General features: G+C 41.0%; 1 protein-coding gene across 1 annotated transcript in view; it reads left to right on the forward strand.

The window, feature by feature from the left end:
* Positions 1–6321: 6321 nt before the first annotated feature.
* Positions 6322–10601, forward strand: part of LOC107160471 (HLA class I histocompatibility antigen, B alpha chain-like) — an 11391-nt gene continuing 7111 nt past the window's right edge. The window contains exons 1-4 of the mRNA XM_015507143.2: positions 6322–6634; positions 8062–8337; positions 8917–9195; positions 9316–9445. Of these exons, the coding sequence (XP_015362629.2) occupies positions 6322–6634; positions 8062–8337; positions 8917–9195; positions 9316–9445 (998 nt within the window). The remainder of the gene's footprint in view (positions 6635–8061; positions 8338–8916; positions 9196–9315; positions 9446–10601) is intronic.

A 10601-nucleotide genomic window follows, 5' to 3' on the forward strand; every position in this document is an offset into this window, starting at 1 on the left:
GTAAATTTTAACTATTACCTTAGTTGTTTGCTAAGAGTGTGAAAACATATATGCATGCAAACTCTAGAAACTTGAGGGACACAAATTTGTGACCTCTTTTAAGCAATTAGAAGATTAAATCTCTATGGAAAAAAATTCAAAAAAATATTTAGTAAAAAAGAAGCAACAGAAGACAAACATACATATATACATATATATGAGATATATATATATATATATATATATATATATATATATATATATATATANTATATATATATATATTTGTCATATATATATATATGACAAACGGCAAACATAAACCCAACAGTTACAGTCAAATGGAAAGCCAAAGGTCCAAGCCTCAGTTCTTGTGTCCCGACAAGAGAAACTTCAGAGACAGATATAAAAAAATCAAAAAAGAGAATCTTATTACAAGTGAAAGTAAGGCTCAGGCAAAGAACACACTTGAGAGAGTGAGTTGAGTACAAGCAGAGAAAGGAAACATAATGCTACTTCCAAATTTATTACTGTATTATGTTTTCTAGAACTGGGGTCCACCTTCTGCAGCCTTCACCAATCCGGTGTTTAACTCCTCCTTCACATTGGGCAGGGGAGTTTCTGACCCTAGTTGGTCCTTTCTAAAACTGTCTTGGCAACCCTCCCATTCAGGGGGGTTTCATTCCCCAGGTCAGTCCTATGTTAATGCAGGTGCCGAGGTCCAGGACCAGGCTAACTTCATCTTAGTGTGTCTGGCTAAGTAATATTTCTTCTGAAATATACTGAGAAACCCCTTGGAGCAGACCAGGAACCCCCACTAAATTGACCCCCTACCTATATTTGTAACATATAAGCTTCTCCAGGACCCCCTCATCACAATTGAGCTTCTCTTCTTGTCAGAAAAATTTTTACACTGGATATCAGCAAAAACTTCTGCAGAGGGCATTTGGTTTATGGCTTCACCTTTTTTGTAAATACCAGCTTTGCAGGAAAAAAGAAAAAAAAAACACCTTGTGAAACCTCTGTCTAGCCTAAAAAATGAAACAAAAAGTACTTTTCAGGTAAACCTTCAAACCTCTCCTCCTAATGGGTATAAAGTTCAAAGAATTTTCAGACTCATGGTCCAGAGAATTTTAGGCAATAGCCCACTCTGGACTGCTGTAGCTAATAACGCTGCTTCCTGAAAATTCCTCGGGTGTCCAGCCTCTTCTGTCCTACATCATTCTGACCATTAATTCTAGCTTTACAATGATCTTCAGTTGACCCCATCAGAAGTTAGTCCCATTGATCTTGCCTTCTTATTTCTTAATTATTTATTATTTTCAATGACTATCAATTATTTCTTAGCTGGCTTCCTTTGTTTCCACATGTTTATTCTCAGGGTTAGTATACCTATTGTTCTCCCACAAGTTACTTGATTATTTATTAGTCTTAAAGGAAAATTTAAAGAAACCTGTGAACCAACTACGTTATTGGATTGCATTCCATGGATGGAGTACTATTTCACAAAACAACTATTTGAAAAATAACATTAAACGTGAATGGACTGCACATACTGATTAACAGGCAGAGATTTTATGACTCAATTATTTTTTTTTAAAAATTAGATCCTCTGGGCTGGGATTTGGCTCAGAGGTAGAGAGCTCACCTAGCATGTGTGAGGCACTGGGTTCAATCCTCAGCACCACATAAAAATAAAATAAAGGTATTGTGTCCATCTACAACTAAAAAATAAATGTTAAAAAGAAAACCAAACTAGATCCTCTGATATGTGGTTGCTAACACATGATAAGGTGAAGAAGGGGAAGAATAGAAGTTCAGTGGATTAGACAAAGGGGAATGAAAGAGAAGGAGGGGGCAGAAATAGGAAAGACAGTAGAATGAATCTGACATAACTTTCCTAGGTTCATATATGAATACATAACCAGTGAAACTCCACATCATGTACAACCACAAGAATGGGATCCTAATGAGAATAGGATATACTCCATGTTTGAATTAATATGTCAAAATATACTGCCATGTATAACTAAAAAGAACAAATTAAAAAAAACTAGATCGAACTATAGGCTCTCCATAAGAGACCCTTCAGATTCATATACAATAGATGAAAGTTTTTTAAAAAATGGAAAAAGATATACCATGTAAATTGTAATCATAAGAAAGCTCAAGTAGCTGGGCATGGTGGTGACCGCCTGTAATCCCAGGGGCTTGGAAGGCAGGAGGATTAAGAGTTCAAAGCCAGCCTCAGCAACTTAGCAAGGCCCTAAGCAACTCAGCAAGGCCCTGTCTCTAAATAAAATGTTAAAAAGGCAGGGGTGGTTAAAGACCTCTGGGTTCAATCCTGGTACAAAAAAAAAAAAAAAAATCTCAAGTAGCTATACTAATATTGGACAAAATAGATTTAAGATGAAAATGTTACTAGAGAAAATTAGGGACACAGTAATATAATAAAAGGGTCAATTCATCAGGAAGGTAAAAATGATTATAAACATATAACTATCTGAAACAAAACTGATAGAATTGAAGGAAGAAATAGTTCAATATTAATAGTTGGACTAAACACCCTAATCTCAATATAGAACACCTAGCTAGAGAATTCTTTTTTTTTTTTTTTTTAAAGAGAGAGAGAGAGAGAGAGGAGGGAGAGAGAGAGAGAATTTTTAATATTTATTATTTTTTAGTTTTCGGCAGACACAACATCTTTGTTTGTATGTGGTGCTGAGGAACGGGTCACACGCATGCCAGGCGAGCGCGCAACCGCTTGAGCCACATCCCCAGCCCTAGAGAATTCTTAAGGGTCATCAAATATGTAGAAGGCTAAATAGTGAAAACTGACTTAACCTGACATCTATAGAACATCTCATCCACCAATAAAGAATATATATTCTTGCCGAGCACACCAACACATTCTCTAGGATAGGTCATAACCTCAGAAATGAAGTTTTGAAAGATGTAAAATGTCTGAAATCATACAAAGTGCATTCTCCAACTTCAATGAATTAATAAAAATCAACAATAGAAGAAAATTTTGAAAATCTAGAATTATTTGGAAATTGAATGCCACAGTTCTAAATTATCAACAAGTCAAAAGAGAAAGGGGAAAATGAATATATTTTGAGCTGAGCAAGCAAAAATGATAACATAGGAAAGTATATGGAATATAGCTAGTATCATGCTTCGAGGGATATTCATAACAGTAAATGTCAACATTGGAAAAGTACTATTTAAAATTAATAACCTGGGCCGGGGCTGTAGCTCAGCAATAGAGACTTTTGACTAGCGTGCGGGAGTTCCTCAGTTCCATCCCTAGCACTGCAAAGTAAAATAAAATGAAAAAACTAAACTTCCACATTCCAAAACTAGAAAAGGATGATCAAGTTAAAACCAAAGCAATAGAAAGAAGGAAGGAGTAAAAATAAGATTGGGAATTAATGAAATAAAAAACAGAAAGACAACGAGGAAGATCAATGAAAGTAACAGTAAGTTCTGGGAAAAGATCAGCAATATTGATTGATAAAGCTTTAGCTAGACTGACCAAAAGAGAAAACACACACACACACACAGCCAAAGTCCCAAAGTCAGGATGGAAAGATCAGTAATGTCCTCACTGAAATTTAAAAGATGAGAAAGGGAACACTATGAATAACTATGAACAAAATAAAAAACAAAATAGAGGACATTATCACTGACCTTGCAGAAATGAAGTTTAAGAGAATATTTTGGGGCTGGGGTTGTGACTGGGTGGTAGAGCACTTGCCTAGGCCCTGGGTTCTCCTGCCAATGTTTTCAAAGTATCTTCCTTACTTTATTTTTTTTCTTCCTTACTTTAAAAATATTTATGTATTTATGAAATAAGTGTACATCAATGCATTGGCACATTATGAGATATTTAAAAATAGAAATTCAAGCTGGGCACTGTGGAGCACAGCCTGTAATCCCAGCAATTCAGGAGACTAAGGCAGGAGAATCCTAAATTTGAGGCCAGCCTCAGCAATTTAGAACCTGTCTCAAAACAAAAAGGGCTGGCAATGCCATTTAGTGGTAAAGCACCCATGGTTCAATTCCAGTACCAAAAATAGATAATCAAAAGGATGGGATAAAAATAAAATAATTTAAATAACAGCTTTTAAAAAAAAACCTCATAAAATTATTAATTATAATATTTTCAAGTGACAGCAATGTAACTATGCTTAATTATTTTTGAAAAGTATACTTTAGGGGCTGAGGTTGTGGCTCAGCGGTAAAGCGCTTGCCTAGCATGTGCGAAGCCCTGGGTTCGATCCTCAGCACCATATAAAAATAAGTAAATAAAATAAAGATATTGCATCCAACTACAATATATATATATATGTATATATATATATATATATATACATATATATATATATATATATATATTTTTTTTTTTTTTTTTAAGAAGAGTATGCTTTAGTTGAGTGTGGTGGCACAGGCCTGTAATTCATGCTACTTGGGAAGCTGAGGCAGGAGTATGGCAAGTCCCAGGGCCAGACCAGGCAACTTAGTGAGATCTTGTCCCAAAATAAAATAAGAAAGGCTGGGGATGTAGCTCAATAGTAGTGTACTTGCCTAGCATAGGCCAGGTCCAGGGTTCAATTCCCAGCACTAGAAGGAAAAAGGAGAGAGAGAAAGTTATGCTGTAACAATTTGTGATACTGGGGCTGAGGATATAACTCAGTTGGTAGAATGCTTGCCTTGCATGCTCAAGGCCCTGGGTTCGATCCTCAGCACCAAAAAACAAAAAAAACCAAACAATTTGTGATACAGGTATTTGACAATGGTTCTGAGTTCATTTTGATCCTTGGTTTTAAGGGTAGTTAGAACTGAAAGAGATTCATTCACACACACACTCTCTCTCTCTCTCTCTCTCTCTCTCACACACACACACACACACACACACACACACAAACAATATATTCACGTGGAAATGCATCATTAATGTACTCACTTGATTGTGTCTTATCCAGGAAAATTCTATCACTAAATTTACATAAAAGTTTTTTTTCCCCTTAGCTACTACTTTGCCATTCTCCCTTAAACAAACTAATGAGAAGCTATTGTCCCAAGCCTGGGACAATGCAGATTTTTAGTCAACCATTATTCCAGATGTTTCTTTAAGGGTATTTTGGATGAGTTTTATATTTAAGTCAGTGGATTTTGAGTAAAACAGATTGCTTTCCGTAATTGTGGTTGGGCCTTACCCAGTCAGTTGAAGACTTTAAGAGAAAAAGGCCCCTGAGGAAGAGGAAATTTTGCCTCCACAGTGACTTCAGACTTGAGCTGCAACATCAGATTTTTGTCACCAGCCTGTCTCCCCTGCAGATTTTGAATTTTCCCCCACCTCCACTGCATGAAACAATTCTCACTTGTTCCTAGAACTGCATGAGGCAGTTCCTTCATCCTAACTTTTTTTTTTCCTCTAGTTTTCTTTCTCTGGTGCTAACTAATACAGTAGTTATAGGAACTAAGAATACAATGAGTAACAAGAAAGAAAAGTTGCTATTTCTGTGGGATTTGTTGGTAAGCTGAAAGTGAGTCCATAATCATGTGATGTCCCTTGATCCTGGAGGCAAAGTAGCAGAAAAAGCTCACCTTGCCAGCAGTGAGGGGTGGGGAGTGAGGTGGATTCTCCCAGAGGAAGTGACATTTCAGCAAAGACCTGAAGAGGGCAAGACCAAAGGTAGCCAGTAGAGATTCCAGATGAGGGACAATAAAGGATCCAAAGTTTGGGGAATAGAAGCCAGACCCAGGAGCTGGGAGAAGTAAGGCTAAAGACTGTCTGTTGTCCACTTTTTCTATAAATAAGCTGAACTATAAGAAAGAAAGTGGCCTACAGTGAGGGAAAAATGGTCTAGGGAAACACTTGCAAGACCAGCACTGGTGCCTAAACCGGAAGTGGGGGGAGGGGCCTCTGCCTCTGCGGTTGAACTGTTGTGGCACTATAGCAGGGACCTGGAGGAGAAGTCTATTTCAGGCATTGTCATTCCCCGCCCTCATTCCCGGCCCTCGGGGCTATTTTTAAACCTCCCTGTACTCCAGATCCTTCTTCCCAAGCCCTGATCAAGAATTTCTTCATAAAAACGTTTTATTGAGATCTTGCACTTAACATTTCTTTGTTAATTCTTTGAATTCTCTCTGAGTATAGAATGTGGAATTTGAATGCACTTGTGCTGGTGGGTTCTTCTGCATCATTATTTCCATTGTTTTATGCTATATGCCCTGTCTCTTCTATTACACACACACTCTCTCTCTCTCTCTCTCTCTCATCCCTCACATACTGTGAGCTAGATCCTCAACCAATACCAAAGCTTACCTGAATCCATGATCTCTGCCTCAGGAACGCACTCTCTGGAGTATTTCTACTCAGCTGTGTCTGAATCACGCCCAGGCATCCCCAAGTTTACTGCCTCTGGCTTCGTGGACAACCAACTCTTTATTCACTTTGACAGCGAGGGGATGAAGGCAGATCCTTGTGTTGACTGGTTGAAGGAAAAGCCAGAATACTTTGATGATGAGACTAAGATCTTCAAGACTCGGATGAAGATTTTCCAGTTAAGTCTGAGAAATGTGCAACAGTACTACAACAGCAGCATGAATGGGAGTCAGAGCAAAGAGCTCCCTGGAGAGCTGTCAGGTATGTGCCTGGGAGAAAGCAGGACAAGCAGCCTCACCCCAGCCCCACAGGCCGGAGGCCCTCAGCAAGTATTTTGACAAGTTCTCACTTGAGAATAAAAGCTAGCCCAGTTTGGTCCCCGGGGACAAGGTCTATGGACATTCTTAGTTCAATATTCAGCAGACTCACTGGGTTGCAGATATATACCTAGTATTTATCTTTCAGTGCTGGAGGGGGACAACCAGAAAACATGACCAAGTGTTTGTCCTCAAAGCACTTACAATTACTATGGGGAAGCACCCATAGGGCTGGAAACATGTTACTGACACTATAAGGCATCCCAAAAGATGTCAAAAGCCAGTACCTCCTTAAATGCCAAATGAGAAGCAGAAAAATAGTTTAATGAAGTAGACAGACAAGACATCCAGTGGTCAGGGAGAGTTTCATGAATGAGATGGAACTTTGGATAGAACCTATGGGATGTGTATGGTTTGGGCTAGGAAGATAAATACATTTCATGCAGCCAGAAGTTAGGGCACAGCCAAGGGTGGGGTGGGATTGGGCAGAGTGCATTCAGGGAACAGAATGTAGCTTACTGGTCTCTAGTTTCTCCTGACTGCTTGGGATTATTGAAATAAGTTTGTAAAGGGCCTTTAAATCAGTGAGAGGTATAATGAAAGCTGAAGACTGAAGCTTTTTACCAGTTGATACTGGTAGGAGAATGTGTTCCACAGGGTTTGCCAGATCACTGGGACAGATACCAGCGTAGTCACAACCTGCAAAGGGCTCATGACATGGAAGGGGAGAGATAATGCACAAAGTTTGGTATACTTTGTGAGTGTTGGTTTAGAAGCTTGATCCTGTGGACTGTGGACCCCAAGGGAGGGCACAATTAATCCAAGCTGGGGCAGTCTCAGAGTTATTTATATTTGACTTTGAAATTCATTATGTTTTCAGCAGAAGTTGGTGCTTGTTAATGCTAAGTTTGCCTTCTCTGGAACCTCAAGGAATTAATACTGAGCACAGAGGTGTATCCTCTGACATTAATGCTGTGTACAGTGATCCTGTTTTCAGAAAGCTGGAAATGATATGATTGGAATCTGATATGATTAGAATCTGATACAATTAACACAGAAGGAAATCTATGTGGTCATGCTCTAACCTTTCCATGTACAAAAGATAGAGAGCTATGGAGGTTGAATAATTTGTCCAATTGACAAATTCATGGCAATGCCAACTCTTTTTCAAGACATCCTGGAACCCAGCATAGACCGCTCACTGCTGCAGAGCTAATGGCAAATAAAAGAGACCAGTATCAGGGACCAAACTAAGTTGTCCAAAGTGTGAACTTCACATAAGGAGAAGACAAGGGATCAGTTGTGGAGGGAGCAGGGACCATGATGGGGTACATCTGCCCTTACTGACATGCCTGTCTGGGGGATGGGTAGGCCTGCACACCCTTCAGTTCACCTATGGCTGCGAGCTGCAGGAAAACAACAGAGTCTGGGGGCATTGGCAGTATGGCTATGATGGCAGTGACTACCTGATCTTGGATTTGGACACTCTTCAATACACTGCAGTCTCTTCAGTTGCTCGCCACACCAAGCAGAAGTGGGAGGACAATAGATATTTGGTAGAAAAAGACAAGAGCTATTTGGAAAAGGAATGCATCTTGTGGCTGCGGAGATATTTGAAGCTTGGAGGGAAGAGCTTGAACCAAACTGGTAATGACCTCCCTCAGCCCACCCATTCGGTTCTTTCTTCAGAGTTGATGGAAAGCTCCCCAGGACTACTTGGGCATAGGGATATAGGCTCTCTTGTATAGGTGAGTAGGGCCACTGTACTGAAGGGGGCTTCCACACAGCAGGAGCTATGGATTTGAGCAAGTATCCTGGAAAATGCTGTCTGCCCCTTTTCTAAGTCCTCCCTGGGGCAAAACTGCTCTCATGACCTCTGGGCATGTTCCTAGGCTGGGGGGGGGGTTACACTTTTGCCCCTTTTCCACTAGAGATATGGCAGCTCTGAGCACCTATCAACATTTATCTGGAAACACTGACCAGTGGCTTGATGAGAAGATGGAGAGTCTTGACATGGCTCTTGCTCTAAAAAAGAATGTTGGGACTGAGCTCTTAGGACAGTTCCTTGGATCCCAGTTTAGCATAGTACTTAGTCCACACCTGCCTAGCTGACACCCCCTGCCTTGCCCTGGTTGGTAGCCAAACCATCATGAGTTGCATTTTCTTTGTTATTAGAGTAGCTACTACAATAAGTCTTTGCATGGGTCCTCCCTGCTTTATCCACAGAGCCTCCCTCTACACGTGTGACCTACCATCCCTTCCTTGACCAAAATAAAATCACCTTGAGGTGCTGGGCCATGGGCTTCTACCCTGCTGAGATCTCCCTGACCTGGCAGCGGGATGGGGAAGATCAGAGTCAGGACATGGAGGTAGTGGAGACCAGGCCTGCAGGGGATGGAAACTTCCAGAAATGGGCAGCCGTGGTGGTGCCTGCTGGAGAGGAGCGGAGATATACCTGCCATGTGCATCATGAGGGGTTGCCTGAGCCCCTCACCCTGAGATTCGGTAAGGAGAAGTTGAAGGTACAGGACTTGTTTATTGGGGAAAGCAGGGGGCATTCCAGAAACCTTCAGCCAAGTCAGGGCTGAAAACTGGTGGTAAGAGTTGTTCACCTTCTCTTCTCAGATCCACTTTCTCAGCCCAACGAACACACCAGTGAGAAATCTGAAGCTGTAGTCACTGTAACTTTGATTGCTATGATACCTCTGCTCATCGTGGGAATTGTGTACTGGAGAAGACGTCAAGTGATGACGAGGTCAGGCTTTCCACAAATACTGGTGTCCTAAGAGTGCCTCACCCCAAAGGGCTGAGTTACGACTTCTGCCGATTTTACTTCTGGGGTTAATGTAGTAACATCCTGTGGTGTAGCAGAGCCTGGGAGGGACCTCGCTGGAGGGAGCACAGGCTGAGAAGCTGCTGATGAAGAGAGATGCTAGAGACTCTTGCAGGCCCTAAGACTGTGCCCCAGTTCAGAGGCTGTCCAAGTCCCATGGCTGCCTCTGAACTCCACAGTCTTGATCTGATGGACCTCCTGCTTCTCTAGGAGGGTTCTAGGAGCAGGGATACATAAGGCCCAGAAAGTCCCACAGTGCCTGGGAAGTGAGTCTACTTCACATGGGTCAAAATTTCTCTGGTCCTTCTCCCTCAGGTGCCTAAGTTTCCTAAAGGAGATTGAGTGAGAATAGATCAGACCCCAAGGCTGAGTTGGCAGATCTGAAGGGTGTATGTAATGGGCTTGTCTGTGTACATGCATATGCATGAATATTAATAAGCAACTGTATGTATGTGGGTTTGTGTGAATGTGTGTGTATAAGCATGTATGTTTTGTTGTGCACATTTATGGACATACGTGTGTTTGTGTGTATGTGTGTGTGTTACTTTAGGACTTCCTCATACTGGTTGTTCCACCAGGTTTAAAAAAAAAAAACAAAACTGTTCTCCATTTTCAGGGCACCAGGATAAATGTTGGAGAGAAGAGATTCTTTGCTGTACTTAGAATAATTATGGCTCTGCTTTAATAAAACACATAATGAGGGGCAAGGAAATAGAATTGGATTAGACAAAGGGGATGAAGGGAAGGGAAGGGAGATGGGAATAGGAAAGACAGAATAAATCGTATATGCAGCTCAATTCACAATAGCCAAGCTATGGAACCAAGCTAGGTGCCTGCTGGGAGCCATTAGCCAAGTAGGTATGACAATTTCCTTGCCAGCGTACCCCATGTTCCTGACATTTTGCAGTGACATTGAATGTAGTTGACCTTGCTCAAGGACCAGGGCGGATTAGGGTGTTCCTGGTTTAACATAATCGGGTTTAGGGCGTTCCCAGTTTAGGTTCCAGGTTTAAGGTTTAAGATTATTCCTGCTGGGAATAGGGCGTATCCTGCTGCCTAAGTTCCCCTTGAGTTCTCA

Source organism: Marmota marmota, unplaced genomic scaffold (assembly GCF_001458135.2).
Source record: "Marmota marmota marmota unplaced genomic scaffold, marMar, whole genome shotgun sequence".
Taxonomy (NCBI): Eukaryota; Metazoa; Chordata; class Mammalia; order Rodentia; family Sciuridae; genus Marmota; species Marmota marmota.